Source organism: Ophidiomyces ophidiicola (genome assembly GCF_022830035.1).
Source record: "Ophidiomyces ophidiicola strain CBS 122913 chromosome Unknown scaffold_5, whole genome shotgun sequence".
Taxonomy (NCBI): Eukaryota; Fungi; Ascomycota; class Eurotiomycetes; order Onygenales; family Onygenaceae; genus Ophidiomyces; species Ophidiomyces ophidiicola.
Genome location: NW_026054645.1, coordinates 877,659 through 900,248, shown reverse-complemented (window position 1 = coordinate 900,248; position 22,590 = coordinate 877,659). Strand labels below are relative to the sequence as shown.

The 22,590-nt window shown below is 46.0% G+C and overlaps 8 protein-coding genes across 8 annotated transcripts; 4 read left to right on the top strand and 4 right to left on the bottom strand.

Moving 5' to 3' along the window:
- Positions 1–331: 331 nt before the first annotated feature.
- On the top strand, positions 332–997 carry LOZ57_002158 (uncharacterized protein; the record flags this gene model as incomplete). Its single annotated transcript, XM_049251236.1, has 2 exons — positions 332–370; positions 428–997. The coding sequence occupies 2 exons, from the start codon at positions 332–334 to the stop codon at positions 995–997; spliced, it is 609 nt and encodes a 202-aa protein (XP_049110086.1).
- A 434-nt stretch (positions 998–1,431) lies between these two features.
- On the bottom strand, positions 1,432–2,171 carry ARF6 (ADP-ribosylation factor, Arf Arf6; the record flags this gene model as incomplete). The annotated part of the gene is made up of 4 exons (XM_049251235.1): positions 1,432–1,482; positions 1,535–1,647; positions 1,711–2,013; positions 2,078–2,171. 4 exons carry the CDS (start codon positions 2,169–2,171, stop codon positions 1,432–1,434), a joined length of 561 nt encoding a protein of 186 aa, XP_049110085.1.
- A 634-nt stretch (positions 2,172–2,805) lies between these two features.
- On the top strand, positions 2,806–3,951 carry LOZ57_002156 (uncharacterized protein; the record flags this gene model as incomplete). Its single annotated transcript, XM_049251234.1, has 1 exon — positions 2,806–3,951. The coding sequence occupies one exon, from the start codon at positions 2,806–2,808 to the stop codon at positions 3,949–3,951; it is 1,146 nt and encodes a 381-aa protein (XP_049110084.1).
- Positions 3,952–4,047: 96 nt separating this feature from the next.
- On the bottom strand, positions 4,048–8,254 carry MCM2 (MCM DNA helicase complex subunit; the record flags this gene model as incomplete). Its single annotated transcript, XM_049251233.1, has 7 exons — positions 4,048–4,375; positions 4,431–4,609; positions 4,668–4,929; positions 5,588–5,757; positions 5,807–8,028; positions 8,082–8,197; positions 8,250–8,254. The coding sequence occupies 7 exons, from the start codon at positions 8,252–8,254 to the stop codon at positions 4,048–4,050; spliced, it is 3,282 nt and encodes a 1,093-aa protein (XP_049110083.1).
- Positions 8,255–9,217: 963 nt separating this feature from the next.
- Positions 9,218–10,240, top strand: LOZ57_002154 (uncharacterized protein; the record flags this gene model as incomplete). Its single annotated transcript, XM_049251232.1, has 1 exon — positions 9,218–10,240. The coding sequence occupies one exon, from the start codon at positions 9,218–9,220 to the stop codon at positions 10,238–10,240; it is 1,023 nt and encodes a 340-aa protein (XP_049110082.1).
- Positions 10,241–11,456: 1,216 nt separating this feature from the next.
- On the bottom strand, positions 11,457–13,115 carry SSN3 (cyclin-dependent protein kinase; the record flags this gene model as incomplete). The annotated part of the gene is made up of 3 exons (XM_049251231.1): positions 11,457–12,531; positions 12,580–12,739; positions 12,971–13,115. The coding sequence occupies 3 exons, from the start codon at positions 13,113–13,115 to the stop codon at positions 11,457–11,459; spliced, it is 1,380 nt and encodes a 459-aa protein (XP_049110081.1).
- Positions 13,116–13,295: 180 nt separating this feature from the next.
- Positions 13,296–14,820, top strand: HGT20 (Bifunctional purine biosynthesis protein PurH; the record flags this gene model as incomplete). Its single annotated transcript, XM_049251230.1, has 2 exons — positions 13,296–13,379; positions 13,432–14,820. 2 exons carry the CDS (start codon positions 13,296–13,298, stop codon positions 14,818–14,820), a joined length of 1,473 nt encoding a protein of 490 aa, XP_049110080.1.
- A 202-nt stretch (positions 14,821–15,022) lies between these two features.
- LOZ57_002151 (uncharacterized protein) lies at positions 15,023–16,854 on the bottom strand (the record flags this gene model as incomplete). The annotated part of the gene is made up of 5 exons (XM_049251229.1): positions 15,023–15,566; positions 15,622–15,790; positions 15,844–16,011; positions 16,070–16,498; positions 16,563–16,854. The coding sequence occupies 5 exons, from the start codon at positions 16,852–16,854 to the stop codon at positions 15,023–15,025; spliced, it is 1,602 nt and encodes a 533-aa protein (XP_049110079.1).
- Between the last annotated feature and the right edge of the window lie 5,736 nt (positions 16,855–22,590).

The following is a 22,590-nucleotide window of genomic DNA, read 5'->3' as shown; positions in this document are numbered from 1 at the left end:
AGCCTATTCTATCTACTAGTTTACCAGCCGGTCAATCAAGCCCATATAGTTTCAGTAAGCGCGCACTGCTCTTGAGGATGTAGTAAACTTCGTTTGGAGCACATCTGGTGCTGTAGCAGGCAACGCTTGGCGATGAAGTTGGTTGGACGTCACTGTACTCCGTACTCCGTATCCGAACCATTAACTACGCTTGGCATTAATGATGACCACTAGTTAGTTCTCGACGCGTGCAGAATCCGGGGTACATGCTGATGTGCCCTCGAGCGAAGGTATCGACATGCGGTATGAGTGCTGATCCATCATCTTGAGAGCCTTGTGTTTCGGATGCGACATGCCTCCCAAAGCAATCAAGGGCGAATATATTGAAACCGCAAGTCCATCGCCCTCCAACACCTTTGCCTTCGCTAAATGACAACTGCTTCTACAGGACACTGGAAACAAGGTTTCGCGTCGTAACCAAGTCCATGGCACGCAACACATTATTCTCGGCGGTAAAACTGTCATCCAAGCCGACGTTTGCATTCGCGGAGACCTATATCGGCAGCAGCCCGCTACGCCGTCCTCGGCCAGTGCCCCTGGCGGCACTACTAGCAACCCCAACACGCCATCTGTAGCCGTAAACGTTGGCCGCTACACCTACCTCTCACGATCTTGTCTGCTCCGCCCACCATCGAGGCTCAACCGAGGCACCCATTCATACTATCCTCTTAAAATCGGTGACCACGTCTTCATTGGGGAGCGTGCTGTCATCGAGGCGGCTTCGATCGGGAATCATGTCCATGTTGGGAAAGATGCCGTAGTTGGATGCATGGCAATTTTGAAAGACTTTGTCGTGGTGTTGGATGGCGCCGTGGTTCCAGCCGGGATGGTAGTGCCGAGCTTCTGTGTTGTTGGGGGTGCTCCGGCGCGGGTAGTAGGAGAAGTCGGCGAGGGATTTGGCATCGAGGGAGCCGAGGGCGGCATGGCAAGGGAGCGGTACCGGCTGGTGGGAAGATAGGAACCCTAAACGCGATTACATGGATCTGTGATAAACTATTTAGCCAGTTTGTTTTTGTGGATGATTATGTGCATTTGTGCAAGGCGTCCTGATATGGCCCTCAGCCAAATGTTCTAAGGGTTTAATAACTTCAATTATGCTTTTAACATACATGAAGCACTGAAAAGGAATGTATGTTACAAAAATATATTGTGCAAACCCAAGGGATATCGTCAAAATGAAAGCAGACAATGTGCTTGCATCAAAAACAGGCAGGGAAAGCAGGTCATAAACTCCACAAGAATTCGAAACAAATGCATATGTCACATCAACCGTCATTATAACGCATCAACAAGGTTCAAACACAGCGCTTAAGGCGCAGCAGCACTATTCTGGAAAGCCAGGCGGCCCGCAGAAGCCGAGAAATCTTCGAAAATATACTAAAGAACCTATTACTATTTTCCCTGCCGTTGCTGCTGCGTTTTGACATTGTTAGAAAGCCAGGCCTACGCAACATTAGCATCTATTCTGGTTATGCAAAAATAAAGAGTAACAGACCAGGCCTTCAAATAAGCCTTCACCAGTTGTTGCACAGCTTGGCACAACAAACCATATTCTATCTTTAAGCTGATTTAATTGGAGTTTTTCGGTTACTTCCTTTGGGTCCATGGCTACGCGTGGTGTTAGCAAGACGTTGACAGGCTGCAGATACGCTATGCCGAGCCCAAACTCACCACCTTGAATATCCTGCTTATTTGCAAAAACGAGAAGTAAAGCCTCTTTCATTTCACGATCTAGAATGATCCGATGCAGCTCCTGCCGCGCTTCATCTATGCGACTGCGGTCATTGGAATCAATGACGAAGATGAGACCCTGGGTGCCTGAAAAATAGTGTCTCCATAAAGGTCGAATCTTATCCTGGCCACCAACATCCCACACATTGAACTTGACATTTTTGTACGTCACTGATTCGACATTAAAGCCAACAGTTGGGATGGTGGTGACGTCTTGGTTGAGCTTGAGTTTGTAGAGAATGGCTGCAGCACATAAGAGTTAGTCAGGGGGAAAGACCAATCAAGGGATCTAGATCATTGCACGTACTTGTTTTTCCGGCAGCATCCAGACCCAGCATGAGTAGGCGCATCTCCTTGGATCCGAAGATCTTGCCCATCAATTTCGAGACCTGCCCTCCCATCGTGACACGGGTGACTGGGGGCTCAAACGTGGTGCTCACAAGTCCAGCCCTCGGCGAGTGACGAAATCCCCAGCCACAAAAACACAGCCAAGCACAGCTGTTGATACAGACAATCTCCGTTTTCAGCTCGGCGTTCGATGGCGGTCGTCGCTTGTCAATGTAAGCAATTTGCGCCTCCTTGTCGCGCGCGTCCCAAAGCAGCAAACTAACTACCTAGTCACGTGGCTGTTACAGCGAACCACAAAACCTTGTTACTCAGCACGCGGCAACGACAAGCATCTGACAATCCTCCTCTCTTGTGGCTGCTGGCCAGCTTCTCACCAACCTCAACTGTCGTCATGGCGTCACGTTTCCCAAATTATGCCTAGCGACTGCTATTTGGACAAATCTCAGCTGGTGGTCTCTTTTTGATACAGTCACTAACTACTCCATATACAGCTTCCATACACCTCAAACTACTCTTTGAAGATTTCTTCTTTCCATCCTGCTAACATAGATCTACATTTTAAGAATCATTATACAACGCTTCCATACAAGGTGCCTACGCACCTATCAGTGAGCTAACTAGTTACATTATCGCTGTTCACCACCACGACAATGACTGCAGGCATCACCACCCGACCTTGCGATCGCCATGGCACACCTCCTCACCCTGCCCCCCGAGCTGCTCGATCTGGTGCTGTCACTGCTGGCCCCACCTGTGCCCTCGCTGCTCCGCCTCCGCGCTGTCCCCGACCATCTCCTCTCCGCGTCCCCCATCTGCAGCCTCAAGGCAGTCTCCCTTGTCGCCTGGCGACTGCGCGTTCTATCGCAACCGCATCTGTTCTCGCATGCCCGCTATGAACTTAGCGACCAACACCGGTTTCTTACCTTTGTTGAAGAAAACGGCCTAGGTCGTCATATCCACTCCCTCGTTGTTTCGGTACGCCTCGCCACTGAGCAGCCCTCACGCTGGTGGATGGCACTTCTGGAACACGTCAATCCGGAGATTCTTACTATAATCGCACCACCATGTTTCCTCGCTCAGCTGGCCCATGTAGGCCTGGAAGACACACATCCTTGGGCCTTTGACTTGCCGTTCCAGATACTCCACTTGCGTCGGCCGCCACAGAAAATCTCTCGCTTCCAGGCAGCCTCAGCTCCTCACACTACCTCCGGCTCTGACACGACCACGGAGTCAGCGTCCATATTTACTGCCTGCCCGTGGACCGAGATCCTGTTCAACGAGGGTTCATCCCTTCAGGGATATCGCAACGATGGCTACTTCTTGCTACGCCTTCCGTCGTTCATGGACCATTGGGGATATGCTGATTTTTTCGATACTAGTGCCCTCCCCTATTCACAGACAGCTATATTGCGCCTAACATCTTTCCATTACACATCAATATTCCCGTTTTACAACCACACCAACCTCGTGTTAAGGATGATTCGGAATATGGCCAATCTCCGGCATTTAAGCGTCCAGCTCGCCCCCTCTCCTGGAGACCTTACCCGTATCTTCAACGAGGATAGTAACCTGGGCCACATGGACCCAAGCGACCCATGGATGGAGCTGGATACGAGCTACTCACTCATATCGCATTGTGTCAAATATCTCGGACAAGAGGGAAAACTAGAGGAATTCCAGACTTGGGATTTTGAACTGGAAGCATTGAGAGACAGCATCCTCGAAAAGATGGACAGCCGATTACGCGGTAGATGGTCCCATCGTGGGATGGGCGTGTGGACTAGGCTAGGTCCATTAGACGACGTTACAGTTTTGGATACTGAGAGTGATTGACATATGATGTATTCTAGAATGTCATTTATTCCAACTGTATGACGGAGTCTTTGCCTCAGTGATTCACGTTCTCCCCATCTTCCTCGGTTTTCCAAACTATTTAGGCCCGCCTGCTAGGTTAGCGTGTTTTTTAATCCAGTCGCTCACAGAGCCAATTCGAGCGTAAAGACCTCCATATTTGGTTGCACAATCGAAGCCTGCCGACACAATACCAACCAAAATATCGGTCCCTGTCAGATACAAAGGCCCTCCACTGTCATTTTGGCATGCATCCTTACCCTCCTCTCCTGCACAGACGCTAGTTTCTGGAAGGGTGTAATTTTTTTCTTTCTTCAACAGGGCCGCACACTCACCACGCCCAATAACATGAACGTTCACATACAGCAGATCGTCCGAGTTCTCCCCTTGGTGAGTGGTAAGTCCCCTGTTTTGACTATGAGCCTGCTTTTCTTCCCGCAAGATAGACATTAGACACATACCAGCCTACTACTGTTACATTTTCGCGGTGTTTAGGGTCATGGCCTTGTTCGACCAGCTTCGCATACCCAATATTGGGACCTTCAAGAGGGTCCTTCAAGAACAATAAACCAACGTCGATAGGACCCGGATATCGGAGAACAGACTGGACCTTGGATTCGGTTCCATTTCTATTCCATGCCTGCAGACTAGTGAGAATGGGCTGTATATTTATAAAAACAAGAGTGAGGGAAGATTACGAGAGATCCTCCATAGACGGACATTTCACTACCATCCCCATCAATACAGTGCTCTGCAGTGAGAACGACGTTGGGGCTGAGCAACGCAGCTCCACACTGGTGGACGCCGTTAGTAAGTGTGGCCGCCATAGAAGGGAACTGGCCCGGCTTTGCTTTGGTTCCGCCGATGATTCTCGAGCTGCCAGAGGGTGCATAGAATGCTGCTGCCGACGAAACTGCCGGCAGCACGAGGGTAGCTGTAAGAGCAAGGAGTTTTGTCATGCTGTAATGTATAGATACTAAGCAGCACGACAAGATGGCTGCTCGGGATATTGGCCCTCCTGAGTCTAGTGGGGATATTTATATGTGCAGCCCTACCCTCTTCTTGTAGATTCGGTACGCGTAGTATTACCAGGGATCGACTGCAATGCAACCTCCAGATCGTTTATTGCTTGGGCGAAGCAGTGGACTGTCACTGACGTGTTGCTACCGCCAAGGAATGATACCTCGGCGTTTCTGTCCTTATGACAATGGGGAATCGAATGCAGCGGGAATCCAATGTTTAACAGCCGATGGCCACCTAGGCTTCGCGCCTGCGGCTGCATGTCGAGAAATACTCTTGTCACATGCCATGGTAAGGCGTTGAAGCTGAGGATCGTGGGAGTTATCTACCTCACTGATAACTAACTAGTTGACTAACTAACTACAAGGTCCTTGAAAACGTCGCGGATTATGGCAGCAGACACGCGTCTCACGTTGTATCTCACATGTAGGCATTGGTACTCCACTACAAAGGCGGGGTTGTCCAGGGCCATCGAACTGCTTCGCTAGGGCCGGCTTCTCTGGTTGGGCGGCTTGGGTTTGCCCAGCATGTACCTGCACATCAAGAATCATTAATTGGTTACGCGTTCCCTTACGGGCGAAAAAAGTCTTCAACATACTTTGCAAAGGCCCGCGACAGGGTTTTTTTACAGCTAACCTTCTGGCTGCCGACAAAGGATTCAATCGCCACGGCAATTGCACGGTCAATGTCTCTCGGCGTGCAGTATTCCGCCAGCCGCATCTTAGCAAATGATTCTGCAATGCGCATTATAGATTCGAGATGTCGGACCTAGTAAGCCGTTATTAGATGCCCTATGCGGCAGGGTTGGAGCACTCACAGTAATCGGGTATGCTCCTGTCGCTAAACTCTCCTTTCTCATGTCGGCAAATACATCCGCCACTTTACCCTGATCAATCTGGTACAGTTTTGGCCGACATTCCCGCCGAGCATACACAATATACTTTCTCAGTAGATCCTGGGGCACTGGCTCAGGTTTCATCGGGTCATCTTCGTTTTCCCCGGTGTCGTTTGTGTCTCCATCTTCATCGTCTTGAATCACATCTCCCTGCGAGTCTCGTGCGGGGTTGGACTTGTAATGGGAGTTGATCACAAACCTCGCGAGCCGTTCGTCTTCGGTATGGTAAACAGTGTCGCGGACCACGCAAAGTATGTCAAAACGAGAAAGAATGGGTTCTGTAAGCTCCACGTTCTGGGAAAATGGAATTGTGCCTTTGTATCTGCCACCGATGGGATTCGCGGCGGCAACAATAGAGCAGCGCGCCTGGAGCGTGGTCACGATACCTCCTTTCGAAATAGAGATAGTCTGCTGCTCCATGGCCTCGTGAATGGAGGTGCGGTCCTGGTCATTCATCTTATCGAATTCATCGATCAGACAAGTTCCTCGGTCGGCAAGGACAAGCGCGCCACCTTCGAGCGTCCATTCGCTGGTCATCGGGTCTCGCCGTACATTGGCCGTCAGGCCAACAGCACTAGCGCCCTGGCCCGTTGCAAATACTGCTCGGTGCGCTGTTTTTTCCACATACTTCAGCATTTGGGATTTGGCAGTGCCCGGGTCACCAAGAAGTAGAACGTTGATGTCACCGCGGATGTTCATTTTGCCTTGTGCTTGTTTACTTACTCCTCCAAACAAAGATAGCGCAATAGCAGTTTTGATATCTTCGTGTCCATAGATACTGGGCGCAATAGAATTAACAATTCTCTCAACAATAAGCGGATCTCGGGATAGCTTTCGAATCTGCTCCTCGTCCTCTTCAGTGATGTGGAAGGATGCAAGTTCGTCATGCGACTTCTTGATGTGGTTCGCTTCGATAATAGTGCTAAAGACAGGTAACCCAGTCTTGTTGGTCATCGGAAGATCGTACTGGTTCTTGTATATGCCGGTTATCTCAACCTCGTCTCCAGGCTTTGCCACATCAATCAGGTCGGCAAGCAAAATAACATCTCGATGTCGTGGAAGACGCCCACCAGGTACCGACCCAGGAGACTCTTGTAGCGTTAGTTTTTGATAGTTTCGATACTCGGTTTTAATAGAGTTAAGGGTAAAGGGGCCACGCCCTTGACAGTTCTGGCAGTATGTGATCTTCAACTCTGAAGAAGAATCTTGCTGTTCAAAAGGGCCTAGAGACACACCACATTTGGTGCAGGTGAACATGATATATTTGAGTTGGGGAAAAACCCCCGTTCTTCGAGTAACAACCCCCGTGACGCAAACAAGGCAATTAAGGTGACTCTGGCGAAGCTGCCTGAGATTGTATCGAACCGGGAGATCAGTGATGCGAACATGAATCTCACTGTGTATGCGGTGGTAATCTGGATAATGTAGTAGGACAGCCTCCATTGCGACCGTGTCAAAGATTCTCAGTACTTCGGCGGGTGCATTGGCAACGAAGTAACTGATAATAGATTTCGCCTCGCTGAGATGTGGGTAAGAAATTTCCAGTGACTCCGAATTGTCCTCTCCGAGATTTTTCACGGCAGTTCCATAGACAGATAGTCCATCTTTATCTGTAAACTCAGTTAAGAAAGATTTAAACTCCCGGTAGATAGCACGATGCACCGCCGGAGACGCAACCCAGTCAGTGACATTGTCAGCCTTAATATCTGCCATATCCTCCAGCGTGAGATCCTCGTCTGGATCATCCATGTCGATATCTGAACGGGCCTCATCGTAATTATGCCTTGCTCTTCGAAGCTGCGAAAGATCAATGGCATCGAAATCATCATCTTGCAGAAATGCTGCTGGCATTTTCCGTCGCCTGGTAAGCTCTTGGTCGCGCTTATTCAACCGTGATTCGAGTTTACGCCTGGTAGCGACATCCAATTCCTCGTGTTCCCCTTCGTCATCAATACCTGCAGCTTCGTAGTGGTCGTCTCCGCGAAGCTCATAGTCTCGCTCGAAGGAGTCTGCAAACAAATCAATTCCATCTTCATCCTCCGCCATTTCATCAATGTCATCTATATCTCTAAACCCTTCTTCTTGTGCCGCATCTTCGTCGTGCTCGTCTTCCAGGGGCAGGAGGGGAGGGGACGACGGTGGCGCTATATATCTGTAAGTATTATGCCCTGGGCATCATAATAAAAAGGCTTCTCACGGCTAGAGAGTGGAGGCGCTGAAGAGCCATCGTCGTCTCGCTCGCGGGATCTTTTCCTCCTGTTCCCAGTACTCAGCCCACGATTGGCGGCGGAAATGCTCGGGCGCAAAGGTGAACTGCACTGACGTTGAGTTAACGTACTCTACGGATTTTTGAACACCAACTCACCTCATTATTATGCCGTATGTTGGTGACAAAGTGTATTCGATCGATGCTCTCAGGGCTGTCAGTTGGAAAGCGAAACGCGCCCAGAAATCAATTAACGCGTCCCTGGTCCATATAGTTAGTTACGCGTCGAGGTTTGGAACTATGATAATTAACTCCGCTCACGCTAGACTAAAACAGGGCAGCATGCCAAACAGCGCAAACAACTTCGCGTCAACTTGTTCTCGCCGTCTCAAAGCCCAACATCGAGCGGCTATCGACCACGATCAGAGACGCTAGGCACCATCTTTCGTTCAAGCCAGTGAGGCCGGTCTTCGAAAGTTTACCGTGCCATGGATTCGCCACAATTGACCACAGAGACGACAGCTGGCCCCGAGGAAGCGCATCGACCGCGTCGCGAAAGCCATGCCTCCCACAATTCGCAAACTGCTGCGGAGTTAGTACAAACTCCCGGCATTACACGTTATCACTGCTTTACATGAACTAATCGGACTAGTTTTATTAACGAACAGCTGCAGCTAGAAGCTGATGCTCGCGAAGCTCTTCCATATGTATACTCGACCCTCTTACCCGCGATCCCCGTTTACTAACCTGTTAACAAGTCTTTCGATTCTTGCACTCGCCCTCTAGGCGCCTTGCGGCAAAGTCTTTTCTCTTGTTTGACCTGCAACCCTGCTCCTTCGGAACCGAATGCCCATTACACCCCAGCAGGCATTTGTTACTCTTGTTCCATCTCCTGCCATGGCGAGCATTCCCTTGTTGAGCTGTTTAACAAACGCAACTTTGTCTGTGATTGTGGGACTTCTCGTTTTCCGTCAACATCATCATGCACCCTTCGGTCGGGTCCGAATCCGCGGAGCAGCGTGGTACACTTGGATGAGCCAATCGCGGAGAACAGATATAACCAAAACTTTCAGAACAGGTTCTGTTGTTGCGGAGAAATATACGATCCTCACCAAGAGAAAGGCACAATGTTCCAGTGCTTAGGCCTAGGGGACGTAGAATCAGGTGGGTGTGGTGAGGACTGGTACCACCCCGAGTGCCTGGTCGGCATTCCTCGAGGAAGGAACGATGGCCCCAGAAATAATATCGACTGCTCAATCACTCCAGCAACAAAAGAGCCAGAATCTGCTGTAGAAGGAGACGACGACCCTCCGTTGCCACCCGGATTTCCTGCTGAAGATGATTTTGATACCTTCATCTGTTACAAATGTCTACGTTCGAATCTGTGGCTTAAACGATACGCTGGTACAGCGGGCTTTCTTCCTCCAGTTTTCAAGGAAAACAAGGGCCATTTCCCTTGTGAAGAGATCTCAACAGTACTTGATACTCCGAACGGCCAAAGGAAACGTAGTTTGGAGACAAACGGCCGGCAAGAAGAACCCGAGTCAAAACGCCCAAAAAGCGGTATTCCCGAGCAGTCATCCACGGAAAATTTAACCACCCTAGAAAAATATACAGAGAAGCACGATTGCCTTCCTTCTAACATGCCACTGGGGGAATTTTCTTTATTTCTTAAGGAGGATTTCCGTGATCACATCTGCCGCTGTGCAACCTGTTTCCCCCTACTTATTCCTCACCCACAGCTCCGCGAAGAAGAGGAGACATACGAACCACCTCTCTCCGATGCTGGCGGTGGTGATAATGCTGGATATAGTGCCGATAGCCAACATACAGGCAGCTTGCTTGATCGTGGGGAGGCTGCACTAAGCAATTTGGACCGGGTACGAGCAATTGAGGGCGTTATGGTCTATAATCACCTAAAGAACAAAGTAAAAGAGTTCCTAACACCGTTTGCTGAGAGTGGCACTCCAGTGGGCGCAGAGGATATCAAAGCGTACTTTGAGAAACTAAGAGGCGACGACGAGGCAATCAGGGAAGCGGGAGCTAAATGTAATAACTCTCATGGTGATGGAGGTGATAGTGCTTCGAGGAGGGAACAAAATGGTAAGTCAACACCTAGTGACTCAGTCTTGATTTACAAGCATTTCTAATGAAAAGATACCAGGATATTAAACATGTACATATGTATACTAAATCTTTGGCTATGAGTGATGATGTATCGAGAGCTGAGTGAAATAATTGAACAATAAAATGACGCTTGAGCAATAATCAGGATTACAGCCAGAAATCAGTTAAGAGACTTGTCAACACACAACATTGCTTGCCATTGGGTCATCTTCTGAATAGTCTCTATTTGAAACACATGCATCTCCCAATTCTGAAAGTCCATGGCTGTCGTCGCACGCCATGCCGGCCAACAGTAACGCCAGTGCTCACATGCCGACCGCCAAATCTTTTGGAGTAGAAGAAAGGCATTGCTTCGCCGTAGATGAAGATGTTCTGGTTTTGCTTAGTCGCCTGAGCTGCCATATGAATTTTCCAGGGGGTGGCAAGTATGTACATACATATGGAGGAGTATGGAGTTGCGTCTTGCGATCAACGTGTTCGGCGTAGTTAACTATCTCAGACATTAGTCGGAATCCTAAGCAGTAGGTACTATGAGTTTTTGGTGACCGGAAGGTATTTTGACTTACCCAGTGTAGCTGGGCCTCAAGCTGTGGAAGCCAGAACACCCAGGGCGGGGAAGTCGGTGGTATTTCAGGTATTCCTCACTGCCATGGTTCTTCCCATGCTGGTGTGACGTAGCTAGCTAATTAGTTGGTTAGTTAGGGGCCAAGCGCCGCCATGCATGGATAATCCCAGCAGTGTGCCGCGGCTTCACGTCGGTGGCTTGCCAGCCAAGCCAGCTCCGGCTCGAGAACGAGTCTGCCTACCTTACGGAGTACAGAATTGAACGAAGAATCGAGCAGAGTGCATAGAAGGGCTCGGCGTAGCAGGGCGAAGGCTGCGAGTTAAGCCCCCATAACCTGTGGAGGCGCAGGAGTGTGGCATAGTACTCAACTAACTACTCCATACCCCGTACATTCACTACAGCGACTGAGACACTCTCTAAGGCGAGGGGGTGCTTTGTCAGTGTCATCATCAACGGGATTATGTATATAGTAGAAGCTATAAGATTTGATTTGAGGAGATTTTGCTGCCGTTGGACAAAGACACCAAACGATCAATAATTATAATGCTATAAATCATGCAGAACTGTCTTCTCAAACACCAGCTAGAGTCCAAACACCGATAGTCGCCGTCTTCCAAATAAACAAAGGTACAATCTGAGTACAACGCCAGCAATGCATGCAATGTCGTAGAAAATCACAATTCTCTCACTCGCTTTGGGGCTCGACCAGCCACAGCATCATCCGGGAGACCGCTCCTCTTCGTTCCCGGAAGGCTGCTGGTCCGAATATCGTTGTCATCTTGGGTCACACGACGGTTGGGATACTTGCCCTCGAAGCCTTCAAAGCAATTCCGAGTGACCGGTGTTCCTGTTTTGAAATATTGGTGATTCAACGCTTCCCTTGCGGAGATTCGTTTGTCTGGATCGTATTCAAGCAGCCGCGAGAGCAAGTCAAACCCTTCCTTTCCTGGGGTCCCTGGAGGGGAGTTAGCCGAATAACCGCCGCTCTTTAGGCAAACATGGTACCACTGGTCTAGGTTTGACGGTTTATGCAAATGACCTGACCCCGGGGCCATGGTCAGCGTTTGTAATTGTGGAAACTCCGGCATTGAAGCCAGGCCGGGCCAGGCCTCCTTTTTGGGAAGGCCAAGGATCTCAATAATTTTCAGCATCTGATTTCGCTGAAAGGGAACTGTTTTTTTATTGTCCATCTTGGCTTCCTCTCCCTTGAATATGGGGCGTAAGGATAGCAGCTCAGCAAATATACAGCCAACAGCCCAAAGGTCGATGGCTGTGGTATAATGTCGGGCGCCAAGCAAAAGTTCAGGAGCACGGTACCAAATCGTCACTACCACTTTATCTCCGGAGAAAAGGGAGTTTAGGGGTTTGTAGAACACCCGTGCCAGCCCGAGGTCTCCTATTTTAACGGCACCTCTCGAGGTCACGAGGATGTTTGCTGGCTTCAAGTCGCGGTGCAGAATCCAGTTGGAGTGAATGTATAACAAACCATTCAGTAGTTGGAACATAATGGACTTAACCATAGGGGCTGGTATCGCATGTCGTTGGGGCTGGGTATGATGATGAATCACTTGCAGGAGGTCGTGTTCTGTGTACTCGAAAACCATATAAACGCATTTATCCTCCAGGATGGTTTCAACCAGGCGAACAACGTTGGGATGTTTTAGTTCATTGCACAAAGAAATTTCTCGAATGGCGGACTGCGAGAGACCGGTGTACTCGATTTTTTCGCCTTCTTTGTCTGGCTTGAATCTACATGCAATTAGCCCTCTGGCTTTTTAGTGGTTGTAAATTACCAACTTTTTGATAGCAAACTCCCCTCCTAAGCCCGTCTTACTCCTAGCTTTATACACCCGGCCGTACGTACCACTACTTATAAAACCAATGATTTGATACTTATCCCGAATTTGTACCCTCGGACGGTATGAAAATGGGGATTCGCTCTTCGCTTCTCCTTGGTCTAGGCGGTGGGAGCTATTAGCTTCCAGTCTAGGTGGAAAGTTTTACACAAATATAAGCAAAGACAGAATAAGAAATGGCCACAACAAGCGGCCACTTGCGTGTGTAAAAAGGCAGCCGCAAATTCATTGCAGATGACCAGAGGGAGATAGCACCAGTCAGACATAGGAAATTAACCCCAGGCGGGTGACGGATAAAGCTGCGAGAGAATCGGGCGAGACGCAGAACGTACCATCAGACAACTGCTGGGCAGAGCGCTTCAGCGGTAAGGTCAAATGCTTGCGCCTGGCGGCATTACTGGCAGCGAGCGATGACATTGACGGTCTATCAGCCAGCGGGGCCCGGCCCTTCGCAGGAGGCGCGTTGGCGAAGGTCATGGCGAGGCGATGGAGAGAGTTCGTCGTCCCTGAGGTTGAGGGGGAGCGGCACGTGATTGCGATCCAACGACGACGACAGCAGAGAGAGAGAAAAGACAACAACAGAGACAGAGACACACGGCTACAGAACACACACAACTGGCCACTACAGGCCCAGCTACCCTAGTATACAGAGCGGCCATGGCCGCCTCAGCCGCCACACCCTATCTGCTCCTGCTCGTCCTCATCACCACGCTGGGCCCGCTGCAGTTCGGCTACCACCTGGTAATCAACTCCCCTATCTCTTGCATGCTCAACTGACTTTTCACTCTGCTAGGCGGAACTGAATGCGCCCCAGGCTGCACTCACCTGCAATCAGCCGGATGTGGGCGGTTTGCAGCGCCGCTCTGCCTCGCCCTTCGCTGGCCTGCCATCCTGCATCCCCATGACTCCCTCCCAGTTCGGCTTTGTGTCCTCCAGCTACACCCTGGGTGGCCTGCTAGGTGCACTGCTCGCGGGCCCGTTTTCAACGAAGCATGGTCGTCTACTCGCCCTGCGCGCCACCACCATCTTCTTTGTTCTTGGCCCCATCGCCGAGACTCTGGCTGCTAATGTTCCGGTATTCGTCGCTGGACGGTTCCTATCGGGTGTGGGTGCCGGAGCAGCCATTGTCGTCGGGCCTATATACATCGCCGAGATCGCTCCACCAAGTAGCAGAGGGTTTTTCGGCGCATTTACGCAGGTCATGACCAACGTGGGCATACTGGGGACTCAGACTCTAGGCTATTTCCTGAGTAAAGGGCAGCTTTGGCGCCTCATCACGGCTATAGCTGGCGCTCTGGGCCTTGCGGAACTCTGTGGCCTTCTATTCGTTCCTGAGAGCCCGCTGTGGCTAGCGGAGCATCAGCAGGTAGACCGTGCAATGCAGGTTCTCCAGCGCATTCGTGGCCAGGATGCTGACATCCACAACGAACTTAAGAGCTGGCAGATCAGACCATCGCCACAAAATCCAAGCAACACCACAGAGGAACAATCTCTTTTGGTTACCGTGCCACAGAGTGCCCCACCCAAACCCACTGATGTCTCCATCATTGGTGTGATTCTGGACCCTGGCTATCGCAAGGCCATAATTGCCGTTGTCGCCGTAATGGTCACACAACAATTTACAGGCATAAATAGTATTATAATGTATAGCGTTTCCCTTCTTTCAACCATTCTTCCAACTACTGCTTCCCTGCTCACTGTTATTGTTTCGGCGGTTAATCTCTTCACCACCCTTCTATGCGCCCCCTTGTCTGATACGTTCGGTCGCAAGAGATGCCTCCTTCTCAGCATTGCGGGAATGGGCATTTCGTCCGCCCTTCTGGCTGTTAGTATTGCCTCTAATTTCAAGGTTCTTTCTGCCCTTTCCACGCTGTGCTTTGTAGCGAGCTTTGCTGTAGGCCTTGGGCCTATTCCTTTCATTCTTGCGTCTGAACTCGTTGGCCCTGAGGCGGTTGGTGCCGCTCAGAGCTGGGCCCTCGCTACCAATTGGACCGCTACATTTATAGTGGCACAGTTTTTTCCGGCTTTGAATGCTGCCCTAGGTGGTGAAGGCGAGGTCTACTGGGTTTTTGCGGGAATGGCTCTAGTTTTAGGGGGCTTCATCTTGTGGTGGGTGCCAGAGACCAGAGGTAAGCAAAACATGGGCGAGGTTTGGGGGCACGCGGAGAGAAGAATGGATTAATCCCTGTCTGGCTCAACGCGGTTGCATCCCTATGGCAACTTTATTCTGTGTTTGTCCGATAATCATATTCTTAGCCCTTATGCAAAAGCTATCTTAATTCGAATATTCCATCTGCACCAGGAGTCCATCCACTATGTGCCATAACATCCAATGATGGGGGGGGGAAGAGAAAGCTAACGCTAAAATCCAAAATGCCACGCTCTCACTTATTCTCAAGGCGGCCAAGAGCTCCCAGTACCCGTCTTAAATCCTCCTTTTGTGGATTTTCCACGGTGTTGCCCCCCGTATCGTCTGGTACCTGGCTGTCCCCAACCTTTCGTACAGTTAGAGACCCAAAATCCCTCTGTTCTAAGCTTTGCGCACACATGCGCAATACACCGCCAGCCACCATATCCACCATAGACCGATACAGCTCAATGTTATGGACGCCCGTAGCGAAGGAGTCCAAAATCGGCGCAAGGGACGAGGAAAGCGATGTGAGCCGCGTGGTCAATGACAATGTAGAGTCTGACGACTCCGTTGAGGAAGTTAATACTGGATGTGGGGTTAACAAGGGCTCAGCTAAAACGGTAAGAAGCGATCTTTGGGTGTCGTCTAAAAATGCAGAATTGATCGCAGACGTATTTGTACTGTTTGTGCCCGAGTCACCAGGACCACTTTTTTCGGCATCCGCAAACGTCGACTTGATTCTCGGCACCAAGGGCAAACGTAAGAGAGCCGCCAGAGACTGTCGTTCAGCTTGAAGGCTATTATTTGTTAATAAATCAAATTGATAAAAACACAACGGCACGGTAGCCATACCGCTGAATGTGTTCTTCCAATTCTTTGATTTTCTCCACGTTCTGCTCGTTTTTTGGGTTCGGCTTTTTCACAACCACAGTCAAAGCAGTAGTTTCCTCACGGCTAAACCAATCGGCGAGCTCAGATCGATTTGAAAATTCTTTGAGCATTTCCTCTTGTATCACGCGTGCTAGAAGGATTAAAATTTATTATGTGCTTCCTTGGAGGAATGTGGATAAGTACCTGCTAGTTTGGCACTTTCATCATCGGACCTAGAGCCAGAGGGCTTTTCGCCCATAGCCCTCGTTGCGCACCAAGTCAATAGTTGTCGCATTCGTCTGGGCTCAGACAAAGCTTCACTCTCAATATGTTTGTAAAAGTCTGTCGTATCAACCTTGTCATGCGGGAGTGCTACAAAGATGATTAGCGAATGCGAATAAGGGCGTGAACTGCGCCGGGCTACTAATACCATTTGAAGTCCCAGATTCTATCAGTGAGCTGGCTCTTCTGCCCCTCATCCCAAAACTGCTTCTCCTTTGTCCTCTGCCCCGCTCCTGTCTCATTTCCTTATTCCGTTGCATAACCGGTGTATCAGCAAATGGGAGGATAATTTTCGTGCCGTCTAGAGGAAAGGCTGGAGTTGCAGCCTCTGGAGGGTAGTTGTCTTCGGTGTCTGGGTCCTTTGTTTTACCTGGTCGTCTTTTTCTTACATCCAGACCTTCGGAACTGGATCTCATCGGATCCGTAAATTCAGTCCGGTGTGGTTGACCAGGCTTCTCATGAGCGGGTAATCGATCCACAGCACGACATTCAGCAGAAGTGGTAGATATTGATCGAGCCTTCTTTGGGCGCGAAGTCCGTGAGAATTGGAACCCTTCAATATCTTCTTCATAGTCCACTATAGTGATAGCAACAAAAGGTTAGGCGATTCATTGTAACCATTTCATCGCCAACACACTCACCAGCTTTTCGTTTCCCTATGGCTTCATGCCAGCCATTGGTGGCAGTGTTTTCTTTGCCACTTATCTTCGTGCCATTCCTGGTTCGCCCAGGCGCGGCAATATCCTTCTCAGGTACACGAGATTGCGGCATCACTATCGGTACTGACTGCGTGTTTAATTGCTTGTGAATGGGATAGTTGGGTATGCGACGCCAATCGGGAAGAGACGAGTCATTCAGTGAACGTTTGGTCTGAGACTCGTATGGAACACTATTCGTCGAGCTAGTGCGCGCAGATATCAAAATGGTGGTCATATCCGGGAGGGAAGCAGAAGGAGAGGAATAATAGAGAGAATTCAGAGGGAAATAAAAGGCGTGGGCGTAGAGCTTGTCACCATGAAGCACCTATCCGCACGGGATCAAATAGAGCAGGCGGCTGGTGTGAAGTGAAAGTTGATGAACAGGAATACAGTCCGGTTGGAATTAATTCGAGAATATACGGCCCGATGCGCATTTCACGAGTATCGCATGGTTGAGCCGAAGGGCTCACGGATGGCGCCTGCCGGGTGCGGGCCAACGCCGGAGGTTGTTGCAGAGAGTGTGAGTGTAGTGATTATGAGGATAGCTATGCCGCGCGCTTCCTCGAGCCGTGGATATGATGATCCTGCTGCTGTTCGTTCGACCACTCGCTATCTGTCTTGTCGTCCTCGTCGCCCTAGTCGTCGTGGTCGCGTTTCCATCGGAAGATGTTGTGGTCTTGGCGCGTCTAATAGCGCTAGTCCCAATGAGGGCTGCCCTTTCTTACTCAGCATTGCTTATGTAGTTATGTTGAGCAGGAGTCAGGTGACTTGTCAGGTGACCAGGTCTCTGAAGGAGGAACTGGAGAACTGTAGGTTCACCACCTCCTCTTCTCAACCACAGTACCAATTTCATTATCTTTGTCTATTGAACTGATGAAGATTTGCTAGAGGTTTTTCATATGTTTTTTCTGTAGTCTTGATTATAGCATGTTTGTCTATAAGTATCTGTGTCTCATTTATTAGAAGCAAGATCAGATGCAATATTATAGATGCTCAGTCATATAATCATCATGTGCTTCTGTGTCATTCAATAGTTATGAGTTCAGACTCTTTTAAGAATTTAATTATTATCTAAAGATATGTTCAAGATACTGTATTTCACTCTTGTTATTCATACAAATAGAGATCACTATTACATATCTTGAGATCATACATTAAACTCTCTATTTAAGCTTAAATCTTAATTGCAGAGTTTGCAGAGATCTAATGCATCTATATAATTTTTACTGATCTAAGTCTACAGAAAACCATAATCTAGAATCAACATCTTAACTTCAATAATTAATTAAAAATGAATAAATCATTTAGAAGAGTTGTTATGCTGAATAGTTCTGATAATTGAAAAGAATAAATTGAAGACATCAAACATTTAGTAAATCTTCATCAATTGTGACTGTACATTAATTCAACAAAAGAAATGCATTCTGAACTTCAGAAATTCATTATAGAGAATTTTCTTTTTTCTGAGAAAACTGAAAAAATCACAACTTCTGCAGATACAAAACATGCAAGAAATACACAAAGAGATCAATACAGAACTTAAAAGAAGAGAATCTTAGCAATGTAAAAGCTACAGAAAATAATAAGAGATCATATAAATTCATTTCTGAGAATTCTTACAATAAATGAATCAGACAGTATAGAAACTACTGCAAAAGAACATCTGAAAGCTCTCTATGCTAGAAATGCAGTGAATGCTTCTCAATTGAAAGCTAGACTAGTAGAGAGATTCAAAATTCTAGAAGACAGATTAAAAAATCAAACAATCAAAGCATATTTGCTGAACTACAAAGAAGCATTAAATCAGACTATTATGTATAATATGTGTAAATATATCTGCAAATCTTTTGTCTTCAAACAATTTCTGAGAGCAATCTCTCAGAATTACAGAGAGTTCTTCTATATGTATCTGTCAAAGCTTCTAACTAAAGAGAATTTAAATTGAAAGCATGAGCTGAATGTTTATAGACATATTCAAATATTTCAGCAGACATTAAAGAAGAATTCTGAGTCAGACCAACAGAATAAGTCATCAGCATACTTCACCAAAAAGATAGTTCAAAATAAGTCATTGAGAAAGAATAATGAAAATACAAACTCAGCATATCTTTGCAGAGAGCAACATGATTGAGCATACTGTTCATATTTTAATTCACTTGTTTAATCAACAGACTGGAAACTGGATCCAAAAATTGATAATAAGATCAAGAAAGTATTGAAGAATCCAGTGAATGACAGAAAATTGAAGAAAAAGATTGTAAATTGAAAGAAATTGAAGAATTCAAATGCTAATGAAGAAATTGATGCTTTAAGTAATGCAACAGAAGATAGTGCTAACAAAGTCATTGTCAAGACATTTTCTAATTCAACTGTCTTCACTTTCATAACAGTTTTTAACTCCACTAACATGAGTGATAAATATGAACTCTATTCATTACAGAACAGCTTTGTATTAGATGGAGATGCAGATGCACATATTTGCAATGATTTTATAAGATTTCAAAACTATCAGAATGCTGATTCTTCAGATATTGTGCTTGTTGAAAATACTCATTATAAAATTCACAGATACAGTGATGTTGAAGTTTATATTCAAATGCCAGCAGATGCTGACAAAATATTACTAAAGAATGTTCTCTACATTTCTGACTTTCATACAAATCTAGTAGTGCACAGATTGCTGTGTGTGAAGAGTTGTTATTTAAATGATGAGTCTCTTATGATTTACTACATCAGCACAAGAGATATCTTGTTCAATTTGACTGTTAAAGAGAGAAAAATGGTCATTGAATACAGATCTATTAACATTGCAACAGACAGTATAACAAAGAGTGTTTTTACTGTCTCATTAAATGAAGATTCAGTTAATAAATCAGTCACAGTATTGATCTTCAGCTCACTGAAAATCATAAATATTTAACATCTGAGATTTGATCATCTGGGCAGAAAGTCTCTGACACATCTTTCAAAAATGTCTATTAATATGAAATTTAAAAAAATCTCTTGAAGTTCTCTAACAGTGAAGTGCAGATCTTGCACTCTTTCAAAAGCAAAGTAAATTATACACAGAACATTATTGAAAAGATCTACACATTTATTTATGAAAATGTCTGTTGATCTCATACAGTTTGCTCTAGATTATAATGAAGATAGATGGGCAGTTCACTTATATTGTGATTATACTCATCTGCACTACATGAAAACAATGCAGCAAAATTTCAAAAGTTTGACATGCACAGTAAATGTGAGGATCAGGTGGTTGCAGATAATGTGGCAATGGCTTACAGCCTTTGTAAATGAGATTAGGTTGAGTGGGAAGTGATTATGAAGGGATCTAAGCATGAGAGAGAGAGAGATAACTTATATTGCTACAACAGTATCTAGAGTCTCTAGATATGTTGTCACTGATCTTTGTAAAGAAGCATCTGTGACAGATTTTGTGTGTTCAGCTTTGCTAGTGTGATCATGTGATCAGTTATGAAGTTTTCAAACTCCAGATGTCATGAAGCATGATCATTTAAGCATCAAGAAGATTTTATGAATCTCTTTTAGATGATGAAATGAATGTAAGAAGATCACAGCACAGAGTCTTACAGATTTTCTCTTCTTCATAAGTCTTGATTCCCAAAATGTTGATGTGATCAAGATCACAGTGAGAGTGACAGCTCCACTGTGATTATAACAATTTTGTACAAAATCTCTTTTTGATGTGATGAATGTAAGGAGGCTGCAGTGCAGAGCCTTAATTTAATCTCAGTTTCTAGATGTAGATGTGACAGTAAGATCACAGCAAGAGTGACAGCTTCTTTGTGATTGTAATATAGTTGCTGTAGTGACTGTTATTTTTCATGATTCATCTAGTGATACTCAGCAATCTCTTGAATATAAATATCTCTTTCTTGATCTTCTTTCTCTCTCTCTTTCTTTTTCTTTTTCAACAACATTCTTCTTTATTTTAATAAAAGTTCTAGACAAGCATTCTCTTCTTGATGATTACAAATCTTGAGAGACTTCATAAAGACTTTTCTCAATGCTAATACATTATGCAGAAAGATAATTTGCCATGTCTCTCTTCTGTTCAAATTAAGATGTCAAAATGTGAGCAACAATGACTCAATAAGTTTAGAGATAAAATTTCAATCAGTTGTTGTTCAAGACTCTCTTCAGAGATAATGTAAGAGATGTCTTCAGAATCTTCTGCTTCATCTGAAGCAGAGTTCTCAACTACTGCTGTTTCTCAAGAAAATTAAAGTGAAGAGGCATCATTGCTGTCAGTTTTCATTTATGCAACAGAGAGTTATGTCTCTGAAGACTTTGAGATTTCTTTTCAGATGTCACAGCTCAGTCAGTCTGATTTTAATTATGATGATGTAAGTGATATTCTTCCATTTCTTCTTCTTTTAATGCTTCATAATTGCTTTTATAAAGTCTGAAATATTCTTTATGAAGTGTTTTCTCACTCCATAATCCTCTTTTCTGTGTGCATGGCTGATGGCATATTCAGAGCACTAATATTCAAGCTTGATGGGAACACTCAATGATGTCTACTGTATCTAGTAACAATTCTTTTTCAACTACTAGCTCTGTTGTCTCAGTTGATCAGATCTTGAGAGAAAGTGGTCATCTGTCTTTCAAATCTGAAACTCTTATTGATAATGCACCACTCTGTTTTTCTTGATCTGATCTGTTTCTACCACATTCATGTTCTCAGTCTGTGCTCTTTTCTATGCTGCATTCATTCTCAACTTCTCAAGCATTGGTTCTGTCTCTGATGCACCCAAGATATGTTGAGTTGCTTCATAACATGACTTATAAGACAGTTTCTGCTTCATAAACTCATTTATGAAGTGATATTAAGAGTCTCAGCTAATGCTTTTTCTTTCTCTAGAAGTTGATCTCATCAACTTCTTCTCTATCTGCTGTGTCTGCTTCTGCTTCTGCTTCTGCTTCTCTGACTTCTGCTCTGACTGTTAACTTGTCAGTCAGAACATCAGTTACTATGAGTCATCTTTCACTCTTAATTTCAGATCAGAATTCATCTGATCATAAGAGATGACTTCTTGCTTTCTTCTCTCTTCAGTCTGCAACTCTTACTGATCCAACAGACTCTGTTCAGCTGAGAAATAGAGTCCAGCTCCAGAAAGAAGTTCTGGTCATCATAATAGACAATTATTCTTAGTAGTCATGTACAGCATGCTGGAGTAACTTAAATCTCCCATTGAGACAGTGTGTTGCAAGTTCTCTTGGTAGAAACAGATGTAATAACTGTGTCTATCAGACACACAAAACTTATTCTTTCAATTCTTAGAGTTGCTCTCTTGTCTTCTTTCTTTTGTTACTGTGGGCTTTGGTCACTAATAGTCTAGTTTTCTCTTTTTCTTGCAGACTTCAGTCATTAATAGTCTAGTTCTTTCTTTTATCTTAGAGTAAATTCACTACTTCTGCTTCATGAACTACTTCTTGACAGTTGTAAATGCTTTTACAGACTGAGTTTTCTTCTAAATTAATTCACTACTTGAACCACTGCTCTTCTGCTTTATGAATCAATCTCTAACTGCTTCATAAATGTCTTTACAAATCTAACAAGATCTCTCTAAGTGCACATTCTCAGAATACAGCATAGATCAGACTTATCTGAATGTTTTCTATGAAACTCAAACAGCTTCTTATCTAGATGTCTCACATTTTTTGAAGACTTCCAAGTTCTTTTCTCATATCTCTGCCATCACACAAGATATTCAATCACTCAGTCATTCTTATGAAAGTCAACAATCTTCTGTATCTGATACTCTTGCTTCACAGAGAATGTCTCACAAATTGAATGGTGTGATTGACTATTCACTCTCTTCTGTTTCTTGTGTTTGATTAGAAGAGACACATGAAACACATTGTGTACTCTCAGCTCTGATGATAGTTTCAATCAATAGATTTGGGGCCCCAATTTTTCCACAATTCAGCATGACTCATGCCA